The following is an 18,802-nucleotide window of genomic DNA, read 5'->3' on the forward strand; positions in this document are numbered from 1 at the left end:
GAGAAACAAAACTGAGAAAACTAGTAACTCAATACAGTTTTAAGTCTGGTACTTATTGGTAAAACAGGTCAGCCAAACTACTGACTTTGGCTCCAACTTCTTTTTTATATATTTAGCTTCAGAGTTACTTGGTCCAAGTTCCATCTTGTTCTGTATCACTTCACAACAACAAACCCAGTACACATCATCACAGTTCTGAAGCAAACCAAAAGTGTATTCTACAAAGCAACTAGCAAAACGAAAATTTAGCTGAACTGTCTTTTGCTTTTGAAGCCACCTGCATGACAAATATTTTTTGTCAATAAAAAGCCAGATGTATTTTAAGAAAACACATTCAGATATTAAGTTTGAGCAGCTCCCTTTGATCAAAAAGCAAACAGACAACCAAGTTGTAGCAACCAAAGTAGTTACCAATACTCTGAAAGCATAAGCCAGCAAATTAATAAAAGGCATCTCCAAAATCTCTGAGGTAGAAACATGACTTCTCACTAAGTGCTCTGGGGATTTTACTCAGGACTGTGTCATTAGCACTTGAGGGACATTAGGCATGCTTCTGGTCTAATTTTTCAATCTAGTTTCATCAAAGTGCAAAACCACTCTGCAGCATGAAGAAAGGCATGGAAATGGATATGACTGGAAAGTCACCTGGCCAACATGCTCTCGACCCAGACTACAGGGCTCATGTTGACCAACACTAACACAGACATAAAATCACAAAAAGGAATAGTGGCCTGTAGTTTCCTAAGTACAACAGAAAAAATGTGTTCTCTTTCCAGATGAAAGAGCATATGATTACTTGAGAGGCTCACCTCCAAAACTTCACAGGGGAAAACTCCATTTAAAAAATAAAAAATATGAAAATCAATTGCCATTCAGCCAATACCCTAGTGAAATTTTCTTAAACACCTCTTGAAATGAAAGAAGCTCTGGTCATTGACACACTGCATTTTTCACTTCAGCTATTTCAAATAAAAATGTTATAGTTGAGAAAGCTACAGGTAAGTGCACAATGGTTATAAAATATCCAAATAGTTTGAATACTGGTTGGTACTACTTTGGTAAAAATCAGCAGCACCTGCTCTGCTGATGACACTTCAATAAATATAAGACAACAACATGTTTAACAGTTAAGAGTACTGGCTAATAGTTTTTCTTAATAGAACTCATACTTGTTTAAAAAAACAACCTGAGAAAAGAAACTTTACTTTATTAATAAAACAAAGAGTTAAAAGGTTACTATGACATTTAGAATAGCACACCAGAGATAATTGTAAAACAGCAACAAATCCTAATTTTAAAAAATTCACACCTACTAATAGCAGGCCCTGTCCCTGGTAGACAGCTCTGCATAGTGTTCTTCCTGCAAGCTGCCAATCACCTTTCCAGAAGGGGGAAAAAAAATTAAAGGCATCAGTAAATTTAGCTGCCCTTTTAAGCATTTCCAACTTACTGTGAAGTAATTCACAGAAAGCAATTACAGAGGAAAATTCAGTGCTGACATTTTTTCACAATCATGCCATCAGAGCACAAATAGGGCTAAAGCACTTTTATTTACACTTACTCAGTTTGTAAAACCATGTGTACATTGCCATCATTTAAAGTGCAAGCTACATGTCTTCTGAATTAACCGAAGGCGTAAGAGGTGCTATGTAAGATAAAATACTGCCACCAGTAGTTATACAACTAACTACGAATGCCAGTAGCATAGTTCAAACCCTGACCAGCTTAGTGTGTTACTTCCTCTTGTATATTACCAGCCAAAGACATATTCCATAGCTTTAGATACAATACTTTCATCTTTCCTAGGAGTTTGTCTGTCAGAAACCACCTACAAGGCAGGGAAAAAAAAACAAAAAGAGAAAATACAGAGAATCAGTCAACATATAGTTAACAGTTTTTACACTAACCATTTATTTCTTCTTTTCCTAAGCACTACTGTATTATAACAAAATATGCTTGAAATATTTTCAAAACAAGCCCTTAATCCCTGGAAAAGTGAGAAATCATTAATTTAGTATTTTTTATTATTATTTTAGAGACTCAACAGACTAAGCTTGTACTTGAACGACATCATTAAAGAACTGACAGCAACAGATAAAAGCTAAGGTCATATTGAAATTAATGTCTGTACAGCCTCATAGAGCTAAGGGGAGACAACACAAAAACATGTTTCTGTTTCCTTGAAAATACCTGATAGTCACTAGTGGAAGCCTTATATGCTGTTGCAAGAGGTCTCATTGTAGAAATCCTTGTTGTACTATTTGCAGGTTGTATTGGTGTGCCAGCAGGTTTTGTAGGTGGAGTGAAAATTGAAGACATTGAGGATGTAGAGCTTCTTTCAAAGTTTTCCATCACACTCTTAAATAGAGGGTTAATATAATGTAAACAAACACTGAAAAGCAGTATTCCAACCTTTATCATCTAAAGTTATCTACTATTTAAACATTTTTGATAAAACATATTTGGATCGCAAAAGATAAAAGTCGCATCAGTACAGAGCATACAGGTACACATGATCACCAAGCACTTTCCTCACTGCAATAATTTACATGTTGAATTATGCCATTGCAAAGTAATGGGAGGTTGGAATCTGTTCACTGTCTGTACTAAAAAACCAAGTTTGAAACAATGTAGAGAAAATATACTGTATGACTTGCAATAAACTTCAAGTAGTAACTTGCTTCAGGCCCAGATGAACTAAGTAGCCTAACACCCTCTTCCTAAATATTTCTAAAATATTTAACCTGATCCATACAGTATGGTCTCTAAGCCTTTACCAACTTGCAGCTTTTTGCTCAGATTCAACTTGCCAAGGTGTTTCACTCAGTCCCCTTAGCAAATGCTAGAAAAGGAGTCAGAAGGCTCCATTTTGTAAGCTTATGTTTAGAAAGGAATGCATGTAGAACGAAGAGGTAGCAAGAGTTCCACAGTTCCACAGAGGAACCACAAGTTCCACAACAAACCAGAGGAAACAAGATGGTAAATAACAACCAGCCTGGGGAGATGTGATTTGCTGCATTTAGACTCAGTGAAGCATAGCATTCAAGCAGCCTAAAGACGGCAGAAATTTACCAGCACATTTGGTAGAAGAGTGCTTTCCAAAATAAACAATAGGATTGGTGTACACTGTGGGTGGCATCTGACTCTCTGCTTAGCACAAGGGGAACCCATGAAACGAACTAATACTTTTAAATCAGAAGCCTAAGCGCTAATATCAAATCCATAATGTCTAGTTTTCAATTGCAGGGAAGTCTTACCAAAACCAAACCTTCAATGGGTTAGTCTCCTGAAATTTTTTTCCTCCAAAAATACAAGTTAATGACTATAGGTTTATTTATTGGTATATGAAAGTGGATACTAGCCACAGAAGACATGAGAATTCAAAAGCAATGAAGATTAGATGCCTGGTAATTATATGTCTTAGATCATTACTTCTAGAGCTTCAGCTTACAGGCAATTCATTCATCGATACAAACTGGACACCAAAATAATAAAAAGGCAAGGACAGACCACCAGCAGAAGCCCACAGAGAAAAGGGACACAGAATTACTTTTGTTTCTGAATTTTATTGAGTGTAAGAAATGTTTCAGACTGCTAAAACTTCAGTAATTGCAACTTCAATTTCTAGGGATGCCTTCTCAGAATGGTTTATATTGGAAAGCTTATATTACTCTTTGGTATCATCTATCCTTAAAGGAGACAAAACAATTTGTGCACTATAGAAGAATGACTTATTTGCTTAAGCTAATGTACAAGTACCTAGTGCAAAGTGCTGCAAGAATTAAAGGTCAGGGCATTGCCAATACCTAGATGCTAATAGCTCATGTTAGTATTAAGACTACAAGACAGCCATGTCTACCCCAACTACTACTTACAAGAGATTGACATGTTTTTCTAGGGGCAGGTGAGAGAATAAGATTGGGATTTTCTTGCTTACAAATTTTCAGTCCAAAGTACTAAGATAAACTCAAGAGCCAGAAGCACACAGTCACATAAAAAAAATAGAGAGGTACAATTAGGAGCACCAACAGTCTTAATCTGCCATTACGTCTCTATTGCAGGCCCTAAAAGCCAGAAATTCCTGTCAGGAAACTTATCTCGTCTCTTACATTATGGTTTCACTTCCTTGTCTCATATAGCAATATAATTCTGTGCATTCTAACTTCCAAGGAGCACAGAGATTGCCCATAATGATCCTTCTCAGCAGGAAATGTTGACAAATACTTAAGAAAAAGCTTACGTAAATGTGTAACAGACTACATCTATATAGATGAACTACCTACAATTTGCAATTCCAAAAGAAAAAAAAAATTAAAGAGGTCAGGAAAAATAAAAAGAAAGACCAAAAGCAGTGCCTTATATTTAACTAAAAACAACTATTAACTTACTTTATCTATACAAGGCTTGACACCAATCATGATAGATTCACCAAAAATTCTTCCGTCTTTGCTTAAGGCTTTCCGGGCTTGAAGCTTAGACTGATATCGAATATGCATCCAGTTTCCCGTGTTGGACATCTGTATGAGATTAAGTGAACATTGTGAAATGTAGTTTTTTAAATGCATAATTTGCAATGTTTTCTGACGTAAGTGTCAAACTAAGACATACCACATGCTTTAATATGTTTCCATATTGAGCAAACTGTAGAAGAATATAGGAAGCTGATGCTTGAGGAAATCTGAAAGACAGAAAAAAATACTCAAAAAATTATGAGTAGTTTAAGAATTCAGGTGTTAAGATACAACCCTATGAAGCATTTATAGAAATCCAGAAAAGACCACTGTAATGACATCAGAAGCAGTGACTTGAGAAATACCACCTTCTAGGAACTTTACCACACACCCCCACAGTAGAATGGTGCTTCTCTAACCAGAAAAAATAATGTGTACCTTAAGTTAAGATGCCTCCCTGAAATGTGTGTTTGCTTGCTTGAACCATAGCTGTATTTCCTATAGCACCTACCAATGCCAGACAATATCAATGCCCAAGTATTTCTTCTCCATATGCTGTAAAGACTTCACCCAGGATTTTCTAATACTTTGGAAATCAACTTACCCAAATACAGTTACCCATGTGTCATCAAGTTGATCTTCTGAAGTAAGGGAATCACCTTGAGTATAAAAAGGATCTAGCTGAGCAGGAGATAGAGTAGTCTTCTTAGGCTGCCCAATACTTACAGGACTGAACATGCCTGAAGCTGTTAAATTGAAATGGTATTGTTGAACAAATTTCTTTTGCAAGACAGAAGTTTATAGTAAAAGAATAAATTCAGTGTCAAGCATTTCACTTGTATATGGAAGAGTTTGATGGGGATTTACTCACAGACACAAAAAGTAAGTCAACCATAATTTCACATCTGCAAACACACTAATAATTTTTTATGACTAGCAACCTAGTGTTCTCTTTGACTTCTAAACACCAACAGCTTAATACAGTTGCCAAATAGAAACAGGCCAACAGAATAAAGCTTAGCAAGAAGACACCAGTTCATAGACAAGATATCAAACCTTGTGAAGACAGAAGGCAATCCATCAGTCTCAGCTGCTTCATTCAATTACAACCACCCCCATGCTCAGTTCAATACCACATTTGGAACAAGGAACATGTAAAGTTGATTGAAACTCAGTCAGGCTCAGAATGGATAATTATTTCCTACTCATATCCATATACCTTTTGAAAAGCTAAAAAATACACAACCTCTTCATAAATTAGCAAGGAACTGATGTAGCTTGCACAGTGATGATTTTTCTGTATTAAAGAAAACAGTAAGAAAAGAGATTAGAAATTTTGACAGGACATCTACCTGCTCCCGGAGTCAATGGAAGAATTCCAACTGATGGGCTCTGTGTTAAAGTAAAGCTGGCCTGCATTAAGATACAGAAAACAACAAATCATTCTTATAGGTATACTGCTCAGATCAAAAGAGTCATTTTTCAAGTGATTTAAACATTCAGGTAATAATATTAACTGTTTGGCTTAAGTTATTCCAAACTTTTAAAGGTATGAACAGATATTCGCATGTATATTTAATAAAAGATTACCAAGAGGTATTAATGAAAAGTTGACAATATATTTGACATATGCTTTGTGAAACAAAGTAGGTCTAAGTATCAATACTCAGAACCTTTTAGTTTAACTTCTCAAAATAGTCATGTCACTATTGCTGCTCTATTAATAATTCACGCATTCATGTGCATCCTGACGGGAAGGATATTAGTATCCTAAGTTTATCAGCATTTTCACTGCCTAAAGGGTCCAGAAATCATGGAAACATAACCTCCACTTGTAGGGAGACTACTACTAGACTTACTTTCCTGCTCAACTATTTAGTGCATAGAAGGAAAGTATACTTTGAGTTTTAGATGGTAGTAGTTGTTTTAACATAGGATTTCAACACCCGAAACAATTTTAGTCTATTTTTAGCCTGAATCATGGCATTTCTTAGATACAAAATCAAACAACCTGGAGTACCTGTAGACCTAGGAACATGTGTTCTGATAGCTGCTCAACATTTTTTGAAATTTAATATCCAATCCTTTAAGACACTATTGGATTCTGCCCTTCACAGAGAACCTCAGCTTTCAGAAAAACTTTTCAGAAGGCAGCACTCAATAGAAAGACTGCTCATTCAATGAAAAGTGTTCTCCTTGTATCAAAAGGGTTCAGTGAAAAAGGACCTAGTAATGCTTGATTAGTCAGTTAAGCAGAAGAGATTATTATAAAATTTACCTTGTAGGAAATTGAGTGTTCCTCTTTCAAAATTAATCCCAACTGTCTACCAAAACTTTGATTAGCTATTTGACTTGGAAAAAAATTTGCTATGTTTCAATAAGTGCCTCTATTGCCTTCTAAAATATAATCATAGAAACACGAAATTATTAAGGTTGGAAAAGATCTCTAAGATCAAGTCCAACCATTAACCTAGCATTGCCATCTTGACCACTAAACCATGTCCCCGAGTGCCACATCCACACATTTTTGAACACTTCCAGGGACAGCAATTCTAACACTTCCCTGGGTGGCCTGTTCCAGTGCCTGACGACCCTTTCAGTGAAGAAATTTTTCCTGATATCCAATCTAAACATCTTCTGGTGCAACCTGAGGCCATTTTCTCTTGTCCTATTACTTGTTACCTGGGGGAAGAGACCAGCCTCCACCTTGCTACAACCTCCTTTCAGGTTGTGAAAGGGTCCTTCTGGCAATCAGCAGCCCAATAAACTTACAAGAAAGTGAAAAGCTGCAATAAGGCTGAATTTGTATGTACAAAGCATAACTGAGGCATGACTTGCATTTTTCATTTCCTACTGTATTGCAAATTAGCAACAACAGGAATTTGCTTCATGACCACACCTCTTGTTTAGTGTACACAGGAACAGGTACACCGAACAACCCAAACTAAGCAACAGCATGATCTGAAGGATCATCAGTCATTTTGCTACAGCAGTTTATACAACTAAGTTTGAGAATTCACTGATGCAGTAAGCTGCCTCACATCTTCTGCTAAGAACAGGCCAGTACTGAAGACACTTACTGGTCTTTTTGAGGATAGAGGTGTTGATCCAAGCCCAGGACTAGATAACTCATCATATATGCTTCTAACTGGTGGAGCACCACCTTTATCTTTATGCGTAGGAACTACTGGTTGTGGGGGAGACCCTCCTGTAATTCAAAGGAACAAAAGACCATGAGAAAACTTGTAATTTGCTTTGGTGCTACTTGTTCTTCAATAACAAATTCAACCATGCTCTCATGTTGATTGTTGTTGAGACTGTTGATTGTTTCACTGGAGGTTTGCAAAGCCATCTGTCCTAGCAAACTGTTCAGGTTTGAATGTTCTAGGTAGGAGCATCACATGTGTCTCAAATGGCATCCTACAGAAGTACCATTTAGAACTTTCAGACCTCTTATTAACCCATTCTATTCACTGTTTACAGGTTCTTTTTCTGAAGTTCTGAGCATGGCTGTATCTTTCAATTTTAAGCCAGGCTAGGAGTCTATTTTAATTGCTTCAAAGACTAACTTATGTATAGTAGAGACATAAAAGCAAGACTTTTAAGACTTGAGATACCCTACATGTTGAAGAACCATACCAAAATGCACAGAGACATTGCACATTGCTGTCCCATTCCCACTGTCCAAATTCCTTAGCTTCCCATCTAATTTCACATTAAATAGAAATGTAAGCTCTTGAGAGCAGGGACTAGCTTGCACATAGCCAGGATGAAGCTAAACCAGCTGCCCTCCCATTTTGTAAACTTTGGGACTTCCAGTATAACAGAGAATTAAACTCCCTAAAAGAACTTCACGTATCTTAACACTTTGTGTGGATTTACCCCAGGGAATAAAAAAGTAGTTTGCATCAAGTTCACACTTCCAAAACATTTGGAAACCAAGCTTTTCCAAATTACTCTTAAATCCTAAATTCTGAGCTTCAAGACTCCACTAAACTGTTTAACACATATAAGAACTGATACTGTTACATGGAATAATGTGCATTACATAAAGCACTCTCCCATCAAGGTTTTCAGTTGAAGTGATCTACTTGATCACTCCCTTTGGGAATTCTGTGTTAGTATCTTACTGGCTCCCTTTTTCCTAAAATTGATACTCTGAGGCTGCAATAAACCCTTTAAAAAACAATTAGGTGAAATTTACGTGATTACTTTCAATTTCATAAATATTTTCATAAGAGGTTTGCTCCCCAGACAGATAAGGGCAGGCAGACAAGAGCAAGAAGCAGACCAACAAACCTCCAATTATGGAACATTTTAAGTTGGTAGGGACCTAGAAAGAAGATCAAATCCAATTCTGCCTGACATTCAAAGAAGAGAATATTTTATTAAGATAAATTTTTGCAATACTTTAATCCTCAATTTCTCCTTCAAAGTGACTAGCAAATTAACACCATCAGATATTATATTATGCCAACTGATTTAGTACAAAAGCCAAGATTACCCATGACATGTCAACTACTCACTCATTCTTCTCAGAGAAGAAAACAAACATACAATACTAACATGGGTAAAGAACTTCTCCTAGTCTGATTAATTAGGTGGTCGAAGAGAAATGAGTATCTACAGCTAGGAAAAGTCACTACTCCAGTCCAATGACAGCAGATATCAAGACTGTAGCTACAACCACTAGATACTAATTAAGAAGTATATTTTTAGTTTTTCTCCACCCAGTTTTTTTAAGTTTGACAATCTGTAAGTGGCCTTTTAGAATTCAAAGAAATAGAAAAATTTCTGCAAAGAAATTAGCAGTTTGCACAAGCTGTGTTTAGTTTGCCAGCAGATATCTCCGTTTTAAACAAACAGAACACATCAATATACGTGTAACTGACTTGTAAAGAGTCATATAAATTGATACTGTATTAGGAGAGGTTCCTATTACCTTCCCTGTAAAACAAACTTTTCCTGATACCAAAACTGCCACATTTAAAACATTTATTATAATCAAATACACTGAGTTCACCACTTATTCAATCAGTGGAGTTTGCTTATAGAAAGATATAAAACTATAAGGATTCAAGTCTGCAACAGCATGCAGAACAATGAGACAAACCAATTTTTTGGTTTCAGGACAATTTTTCAGCATTTAACATATTCCGACCTGCAAGTAGTGGAGACCTTGTTTCCATTACACCAACTGAAGGGCCATATAAAGCACGTGGCTGCGGAGTCACTGGTGCAGGTAAGTCACCCATCAAAAACCCAGGGAGAAATTGAGCACTAGTTCCTTGTTTTGGAGACGTTGGGGAGCCAAGAGTCATTGGTTCAGCTCCTGAAAACAAAATTTTAAAATATGAAAAAGACAAGTGAGCTAACTTTTCCCATTGTGGGTTCTATTAAAGAAATGTAACACAAGATACAATAAGTGATTAAGATCACAGAATCCCAGAATCGCTAAGGTTCGAAGGGACCTCTGGAGAACATCTAGTCCAGCCCCCCTGCCAAGGCAGGGTCACCCAGAGCAGGTGACACAGAAACGTCTCCAGGTGAATTTGGAATGTGTCCAGAAAGGGAGACTCCACAACCTCCCTGAGCAGCCTGTTCCAGTGCTCGGCAACCTACAGTGTAAAGAATTTCTTCATCATGATGAGATAGAACTCCTTATGTTTTGCTTTATGGGCATTGCTCCTCGCCCTGTCGCTGGGCACCACCGAAAAGAGCGTGGCACCGCCCTCTTGGCACCCGCCTTTGAGATATTTACAACTATTGATGAGATCGAAGGCGGTTTAATCATTCATTTTACAGGCAAGCCAAGTTTATCACAACCGTGCATTTTTCGCAACTACAAGTGGCGGCCGATCGATTTAAACCCCCTCCTCTTTCGCTTCACCCCAGCGCGAATCGCCCCTTCCCGGCGTCATCTCCCACTGCCCACTCCAGCTCAGGAGCATCCACACTCCCTCGCCTAGAGCAGGAGGTCGGCCCCGGCCCCACTCCCCTCTCCCGGCGAGCAGGCAGCGCCGGGAGACCCGCCGGGCACCTCCGGCCGGGAAACGGAGCCCTCTGAAGCGGCGCCCAGCAAAGCCGGAGCACGGCGTGAGTGGGGAGGGAGCCCGTGGGCCCAGCTCACCTGCGGGCGGCAGCTCCATGGCGAAGGCGGCCATATCGGCCCGGATGGCGGAAAGAAGGCGGCGGCAGCGCCTCCGCCAAGCACTTTCAAACGAGACGGAGCTTCCTGCCGCCGTCACTTCCGTTCCGCCCCCTGACATATTGTGATGAAGCGGGGCGGGCGGAACTTCGTCGCGGGGGTGAGGTGTTCGGGGCTGGGCATGAGGCCGGCCCGGGTTGTCGCCTCACGGCTCCTCGGCAAACGGTCCCCCCGTGGAGGGCCAGGTCGTGAACGGAGTTGAAGGAACCGCGGTTACCGTTAAGGGGATTGTCCTGGGTTGCTTCCACAGGCTGAGAACTCAGAGCAGCTTCTCTACACTGCCTCCCCAGGGAAAGGGCTGTCAGTCATTGCTAAGGCTGCCAGCACCACAGCCACCCGCGTCCGCCGGGACAACGCAGTGAGCTGTACCCGCACGGACACGGGGGAACGATGACCACGACCAGCGATCAGATGCAGCGGGGTTGCCTAAACCCCGCATTAACGTTTAGCACAGAATCATGGAATGGGTTGGCTTGGAAAGGATCTTAAAGCTCATCCAGCTCCATCCCCTGCCATGGGCAGGGACACCTTCCACTATCTCAGGTTGCTCTGAGCCCCGTCCAATCGGGCCTTGGACACTTCCAGGGATGGGGCAGCCACAGCTCTTCTGGGCAACCTGTGCCAGGGCCTCACCATCCTCACTGTAAATAATCTAATCTAAACCTACTCTCTTTCTTTGAATCCATTCCCCCTTGTCCTGGCACTACATGTTCTTGAGCATGAGCAATTCATATTGAGAACAAGAAAGGTCGTGGTTCAAACATAATGATATGCTACAGTTCAAACTACTGGTACCAGGACAGAACACCAATCTTGAAACCAAACCTTTAAAATCACTTTATCACACAATTTATCCAAACACAGTGTTCTCTTTATTTTGCTGCATATTAATATATCAAAGCATTAAGAGCTGGCATGAAGGCCACAAAATACTATTAAAATCTTGTACAGATTTTTTTTTAAAGCATGACATATTAAGACAGTAATTTCAGCCTGGAGTCTCTCACGAGAGTCAAAATTACATACCCTATGATGTCTGTTCTTTACATATCATGTGGAATGGAGTGAGAGGACAGCATGTGAGGACCAAATGTGAAGAAAAGACAGTACCATGAGCAGAGATGGATCATTATCAGCATTTTTTTTAATCACTGTTGAAATGATTTACAAAAAAACCCCAAACCTGCTAGTTCCAAGACTGGAATCATCACGATAATGCACTTCAAATCACTACTAGATGAAAAACAGTATAAATACACAAAGTATTAAAGCATCCTAAGCATTTTGAGCATCCTCAAAAGACCATCATTTTAATTTAAAAAAAAAATTAATGGCTTGCTAGCCCACAAAATTCCATTATATCATCTATAGTTGCAATATAATTTTAAAATCCAGTATCAAGGTACTTCATTATATGAACATTTTATTATCTAGATTTTACAACCAACTAGGAATGCACAGATTTGGAAAGAAAGCAATTTATTTCAGTTATTTTATTTCCTTTCTCTACTGCCTGCATTTTCTGATGGTTCAGTAAGCAAACCATCATTCTATTGTTTTCTAATATTTCAAGGAAAACTGAGCTTTATCTTTTTATTAGTGCCCTGGTTTTAGGCAAAACTTCTTTGAAGTCAGTACAACACCATTTGGCTTTTTGATGACATGCTGGAAAAAAGAGGGTCAAAGGAGGGTACATAAAGGCTTGAAAATGCACATGTGAAAGGGGATTTCAAAATGACACATTAAGGTATATCCAACATATGTTCCTGTATAGTCAAAACAGATTATTTCACTTCTCCCTTTAGATCAGTCATGATTGTTTATGCTTCCGTTTGCCTTTATAATCTGTTCTTGGTACTTGTGAAGCTGCTCCATGAAGCCAGGATTTGGACAAGCCGCAGGCCTTGCATTTTTCACCAAGGAAAAGGCTCTGGCAAAGCTCAGTCTTTCTGAATTCATTAGAAAACCAGTGACTACAGCCGCTGCACGGGAGACTCCTGCATTACAGTGAACCAGTACCACGCCATCCTCCAAGAAAGAAATGAAATATAAGTTGGGATAGTCATTAGGTAGATAACAAGTGTAAGAAACTTTATATAAAATTCTTTTAAGACTTATTGAAAGCTCCTTGCTGAGCTCAAAGCAAATATTTACACATACAAGTCCAAATACAGATATAAGCATAAGTGTGAAATTAAGTACTTTTCTACCCCAAACCCTTTATTATTACCAAATTCTTCAAACCTAATTCATACCATATTAGTAAAATACATCCTCTGTCCTTCTTCCTGAGGCCCTTCATTTAAAACTAAACCACAGACACCTGAGATACTAAAGTATCTGATCTAATTGGGTGGCAATTTTGAAATAGATTTTATTTGCAATATGGAAAGGAACTTGACAGGATCTTGTTAAAGGTTAAAAACATAGCAAGGCAGCAAACAGCTAGGCACAGAGGCAGATTCTAGAACATCCTGTAGTTCCAGTCGCATGTCTCTTGTGTACTCTGCACGGAAGATTCTGGGTAACAGGGATCATGTACAGGAACAGAAAAATTAGAAAAGATACCATGTGATTTGCAACAGATCTCTTCCTTCCCATCACACAACTGGTACAACTGCAGCAGCTGGTATAGCTGGTACAACTAAGGTCCCTTAACTGGGAATGAGGGTGCAGAATCCAAAACTACTAAACCTCCCATAAACTCACAAATGCTCCTTCTGGGGGTTGAATTCAGGCTTATCCTGAATTATATATAAAATTAATGGTTTTTATCCTACTTAAACATTTCCCACACAACCTTTGAAGACACCTGAATGGCTCTTTTTAGGCACTGCAAGTTTTGTTATGAAATAACACACCCAAATTAATGCAAAGACAACTAGACAATCTAGCACATCTTAAGCAATATTTGCAAGGCCCAGGCTTTGTGATGTTGTCATGTTTGTATGTCAGACTATGATCTGGAAAGGGCTCAGTCCAAACTGTCTGCCAGATGCCCCTTTGACACAAAAAGAAACCACCAAATCCCCAGCACCTCCATATTCTGAATGAAGATACTGAAACATGATGTGATGTGCTCAGATACTTGAGGCTAAACAGAACTATTCTAGTTATAAAGAGCCTGTTCTGTCTGCCCTTAACAGGCACAAGTTACTTAATGGGAATTTTACCCAGAGACAAAAATAACATGGGTAAATAATATGCATTGGAAGCAATTTTTCTTTTCCTTTGTACAGTTCATACTTTGTTTCCCTCTTTCACATTTAAGTTTGATGTGTCTTTTTAAATAACTGGTTTGTTTTGCACTGCCAAAAATTATACAGTGATACCCATGAATCCTGAAAATTATTGAACATGAATGAATCTGGGTCATAATATTAAACCAACTGTAATACTGAGAATATTTATCTTTCCTTGCTAAAGTCCATTGTTTACAATTCATACAAAACCAAATTTGGCATGTCATTCTTAACTACTTTTGTATTAGCTATGAATACAGAATAAAAGTGAGAAACAGATTGCAAATAGAAAACTCATCTCTATTTACCAAGAACTCCTTGCTCTGATCCTGATACCCTAAGTTTTCCTGCCCAGAAATGGTCTATGGACTTGCAAGAACCATATAAGATTCAAGAACAAGTTGGGGCTTTTTTTTTTAATTTTTATGGAGAGAGAAGCAAAATCACCTTCCACCAACAGAAAAGGTTTATACAGTGGTTATACACAGTGGGCAAAAAGCCTCATCAAGGAAAGAAATTTAAAAGTAGCATAACGTTTTTGGTGAAGTTGAAGACTAATATAGTCTTTATGGACCCATTTTACTTTGCAGTGGAACAGAAGCTTTTTTCCTTAGGAAAGACAGAGGGAGCAATAAGAAGCGTTGTTCATGAATAAGCAAAGATTTTATCTTTGGAAACACAAGATTTCAGAAGTTTTATTATTAGATATTAAACATATAAAAAAGTATCCCTCATTCATATTCCCTCAGTATTATGACGTGACATGGGTCACTGAACATATCATGGAAAACCTGCCTACCAGTTTGGAGCCTAGAAGAAAAGTTGAGCTCTGATCATATCAGAATCCGTACAATGGTGTCTAGAGACTTGAGCCATTACAATCTTAGAAAAGTGAATCCTGTTACAAATACCCAGCTGGCAATGACTTACAGAACAGTGCAGGCTTCACTTGCATCCTCAAATTCACGTGCTCTCATACTTCCTTCATTGAGTTAACCACGTTCTAGAAATAATTTCTCATATATCATGTTCTCTCACCAGTGAACATCTCTTCCTCCCCCATTTTAGGAGATGAAACAGTAGTATCTCTGTGATTACTTAAACAGAAGAGCACTTCATGACACAATTTATCATAAGCTCTTTTAACACTATTTTGACAAAGCAAATAAAGTAATTCAAACCACCCAGAGATCTGTCTCTGTATACCACTATCATGTGCTTTTTGAACGGATCCTGGAGAACAACTATTCCATCAATTACCTTCCCTTTCATCCACCTCTCCCATCAGAAAATTACTAATATTGCTGTAAAAGTTTTCCTGAAAACTCCTTAACTTACAAAATAGTAACTGGGACATAAACACCAGAGGCAGAAAGCAAAACTGAGCCGTTATGAATGGACACTCTCATTTAGAAATGAACTGGAAACCGTAATAAGAAACCTTGAAAAGGTCATTAAGTGACAATATGTTATCACATAGCTTGTAAATTATAAATGAGAGAAGGAAAGAACACTGTGACACAAAGAAAACTGGGGCAAGATCATCTTTAATCCCAATCTACATAAACAATGAACCTGACAGATATGGTAGAATAACATGCAATAATGTTTGATTGTTGAGTTATAGTCTGGATACCAAAACAACGGTTGTCGTAAATTAAACAGTAAGCCTGAATTTAACAGCTGTGAGTTGAGCATGTTCCTGGTTACAGATAACTCTGCCAAGCAACTCCAGAAGGGTTTTTCAGCCTATTTTCTATGTCACATCCTTTCAGGATTTTGTGAGCAGTTAAAATCACTTTTGGCTCCAAAACTACTAACACATTCTCTGATATTCTTGGTATATATTTGGATTCATAGCCTCTTCTTTGAGCAGCCTGGTCTAGTGGGAGGTGTCCCTGCCCATGGCAGGGGGTTGGAGCTAGATAATCTTTAAAGTGCCTTCCAACCCAAACCATTCAATGATTCTATGATGAAAAGCACAAAGATGGTGAACAGCTGATGATAAACCACACAGATCTGTAAAAGCCCTGTTTCTTGCTTCTAATCCAGGCTGGTTTCTAATCCAAAACAACATCCCCAATGGATAAGTAAATTTCCTCCATTTCCTTCTGTCAGGGATACTGACTTAGATTTAGGATGCAATTTTTCCATCTAAACTCAACCTCTGGTCCAACTGTATTAAAGAAGCATTTCTCTAAAACTCAAGACAGTCATCCTGAAAAAGCAATGCTGGAGGGAATGAAGATTAACAGCAGTGCCATGTCTCTAGGAATGCTTAGAATTTACTTGGATTTTCTATTTAAAATTTAAAAAGACAATGGCAAAACTATTCATTTGGTACCGTATTTTCTTTTAGCAAAAGAAGCTGCTTTAGTTCTTGAATAGTGTAATAAATAATCTAAACAGGATAGCTACTAACATTAATTATTGATAGACCATACCTGGATCTTGGCTTTCTCAATAAACTCAAAACATTCAGGGAAATAGGAGGTAATATCAGTTTCTGGGAGGTCCAGAATGGAAATGGTCTTGTATATAAAGTCATTGAGGAAGGCATTTTGGACTCCATATGCCACATTTAGAACATGAGTGACCTAAGTAAAAAAAAAAAGAAAAGAAAAAAAAGGCATTTTCTGAAGACAGCAAACAAAATGAGTAGTAACAAAGGTGAGTTAATCTTCAGGCATATAGAGACTCTACCTTACACAAGATGCAATGTTCAGTTTTACATACATATGCTGTCTGTGGTATGCTTTTCTCCAAGCAAAGTTTCAAAGTGTGCTAAAACATACTGTGATAAATCTCAGGGTTTTTCTGAGAGGAAATGAAAAGATCATTGCTCAAATGCAGACTAAAAAGTGGATTTTCAGCAGAAAAGGGAGTTGTCAGCACATGGTTGGAAAATAAAAGAGAAAGCAATAGGAATGAAAGCAGACCACCCAACAATCCCCCAAATTTCAAGCCTGCTCTAACCCATCAGCTTAATGTTCCTTCTGGTTGGTTACCAGAACCACTTGCTGAAGCAGAAAGATTACAGAGTAAACTGTTCTTGGCAGGCGACACCACCTCTGGCCTCCTGCCATCTCTGCTCTGTCCAGGCTACAGTCAGGTTGTGGGTTAAGTTACAGTAAAGTGACATTTAGATGGCACCAGATGCCAACCTGGTGCACACCCTGTCCTGCAGAAGCACCACTGTTCAAAGGCCTTATCACCCCATTACTGCAAGAGAGAAAAAACAAAAGTTTGGGACAGACTTAGAGAAGCTGCTTTGTTTTTCTAGTTTCATCAATGCCCATAAGGCAAGGGAATGGTGCTGCTTAGTGTCTGAAGTGGAAACACATATAGCAGCATAGAAATCTGTTCCATTAAACAGCTCTAAACAATCATCATTCTTGAAGGGCAGCAAGACTCTTTTCAGTGGTACCTAGCAACAGGACGAGGAGCATTGGCCATCAACTAAAACATAAGAAGTTTCACCTCAGCATGAGGAAGAACTTCTTTAGATTGAGGGTGGCCGAGCACTGGAACAAGTGCCCAGGAAGGTCATGGAGTCTCCCCGTCTGGAGACATTCTACACCCACCTGGACACATTCCTGTGTCACCTGCTCTGGGTGACCCTGCCTTGGCAGGGCGTTTGCACTAGACAATCTCCAAAAGTCCCTTGGAAGATTCTGGTATTCTCTGAAAACACTTCAGTTTCTCGTGAAGCCAACAGAAACCCATCCACCTGCAAATGGAGCAGCCTTTTGAAAATGCAAGTGGAATACAGTTTTCCTCAGATTTGCTAGAGAATATTTTAGAATTTTTAATTTACAAGTGAAACTCACTGCACGCATTACGCGAGATGCATTTGTATGTCCCTGTAACGTTACCTTATGCTTTCTCATCGTCTCCAGGTCGTGAGCAGCATCCTGTGACCCTACGGAGAGAGAAAGAACGTGCCCGTTGCTGCGCTGAGCCCCTGCCCGGCCGGCGCACCACCCCCTCTCCCTGCACGCCGCCCCCAGGCTCACTCACCCAGCAGTAGCCAGGGCTTCACCACGCCGACCTGGAGGTCGGCGCTGAGGTCCTGCACGAAGCCGCCGCCGGGCGCCGCCTCCTCTACCTCCTCCATGTGCAAGCAGGCGCCGCGCCACGTCTCGATGATCCTGCGGCCCGTGAGCGTCGTCACGCGGGTGCGCTGCTTCCGCAGGTTGGCCCTGGAGAAGCTCCGGATCTCTTGGGTGAGGGAGTGCATGGCGCGACTGCCGGCACCACTCCGCATCGACCGGCCCGCGCCGACCGTCGGTGACGCGCCCCCCGGGGGCGGTGCCTCGGCGCGCAGTGCTCCCCCCGTTCCGTCCTGTCGTAACTAAAGCAGCCTTTAAATCGAAAATCCATGTTTCCAGTGCCCTGCTGTTTTGGGCAACAGGCCATGCAGCAACGCCTGTCTGACTCTAATTGGGACCTGCTTGTCGGGAAGCATAGAAAAACATTGTAAGCAGCTAAATGGAAAATAATAGAATTAAATATATTGGGTCTATTTTTTCACCAGAGTCATTTGACTAGTGACCAAAGACTAAACAAAATCAGCTTCTTATGTTTACCGAAGAGGCAAAATGAAGAAAAGGGAGGCAAGGTGACGCTGCTTCCCCCTTATTCCCAAATGACTTAATGCCCACGTTTTCACGTATTCTCCATAGTGTACCATTTGTAGTGTTCCACAGCTGGTACACAGCATAAAATCACAGCATGGTTTGGGTTGGAAGAGACCTTAAAGATCATCTCGTTCCAACTCCCCTGCCATGTGCCTGGACACCTTCCACTAGACCAGGTTGTTGCAAGCCCTGTCCTGGCTTTCAACACTTCCAGAGATGGGGAATCCACAGCTTCTCTGGGCAACCTGTTCCAGTGCCTCA

General features: G+C 39.7%; 2 protein-coding genes across 2 annotated transcripts; both read right to left on the reverse strand.

The window, feature by feature from the left end:
- Positions 1-1,251: 1,251 nt before the first annotated feature.
- NUP35 (nucleoporin 35) lies at positions 1,252-10,661 on the reverse strand. The gene is made up of 9 exons (XM_082284779.1): positions 10,582-10,661; positions 9,613-9,783; positions 7,532-7,659; positions 5,804-5,864; positions 5,056-5,197; positions 4,609-4,678; positions 4,389-4,517; positions 2,191-2,358; positions 1,252-1,828 (listed from the first exon to the last, which is right to left on the reverse strand). Exons 1-9 carry the CDS (start codon positions 10,613-10,615, stop codon positions 1,751-1,753), a joined length of 981 nt encoding a protein of 326 aa, XP_082140905.1. The 5' UTR covers positions 10,616-10,661; the 3' UTR covers positions 1,252-1,750.
- Positions 10,662-11,646: 985 nt separating this feature from the next.
- Positions 11,647-18,151, reverse strand: DUSP19 (dual specificity phosphatase 19). The gene is made up of 4 exons (XM_082285226.1): positions 17,922-18,151; positions 17,777-17,823; positions 16,346-16,498; positions 11,647-12,687 (listed from the first exon to the last, which is right to left on the reverse strand). The coding sequence occupies exons 1-4, from the start codon at positions 18,139-18,141 to the stop codon at positions 12,466-12,468; spliced, it is 642 nt and encodes a 213-aa protein (XP_082141352.1). The 5' UTR covers positions 18,142-18,151; the 3' UTR covers positions 11,647-12,465.
- Between the last annotated feature and the right edge of the window lie 651 nt (positions 18,152-18,802).

Source organism: Coloeus monedula (assembly GCF_965178545.1).
Source record: "Coloeus monedula genome assembly, chromosome: 7".
Taxonomy (NCBI): domain Eukaryota; kingdom Metazoa; phylum Chordata; class Aves; order Passeriformes; family Corvidae; genus Coloeus; species Coloeus monedula.

What these genes read in the sequence shown, in the direction of transcription:
- NUP35 (XM_082284779.1), bottom strand. Translation starts at nt 10,615, where the DNA reads ATGGCCGCCTTCGCCATGGAGCTGCCGCCCGCAG. An exon ending in GAAACATATTAAAGCATGTG is followed by an intron (nt 4,518 to 4,608) that starts GTATGTCTTAGT and finishes AATCTCATACAG; the next exon opens with ATGTCCAACACGGGAAACTG. An exon ending in TCAAGCCTTGTATAGATAAA is followed by an intron (nt 2,359 to 4,388) that starts GTAAGTTAATAG and finishes CCTCTATTTAAG; the next exon opens with AGTGTGATGGAAAACTTTGA.
- DUSP19 (XM_082285226.1), bottom strand. Translation starts at nt 18,141, where the DNA reads ATGCACTCCCTCACCCAAGAGATCCGGAGCTTCTCCAGGGCCAACCTG. An exon ending in AGACGATGAGAAAGCATAAG is followed by an intron (nt 16,499 to 17,776) that starts GTAACGTTACAG and finishes TTTTTTACTTAG; the next exon opens with GTCACTCATGTTCTAAATGT. An exon ending in TTGAGAAAGCCAAGATCCAG is followed by an intron (nt 12,688 to 16,345) that starts GTATGGTCTATC and finishes TCTTTCTTGGAG; the next exon opens with GATGGCGTGGTACTGGTTCA.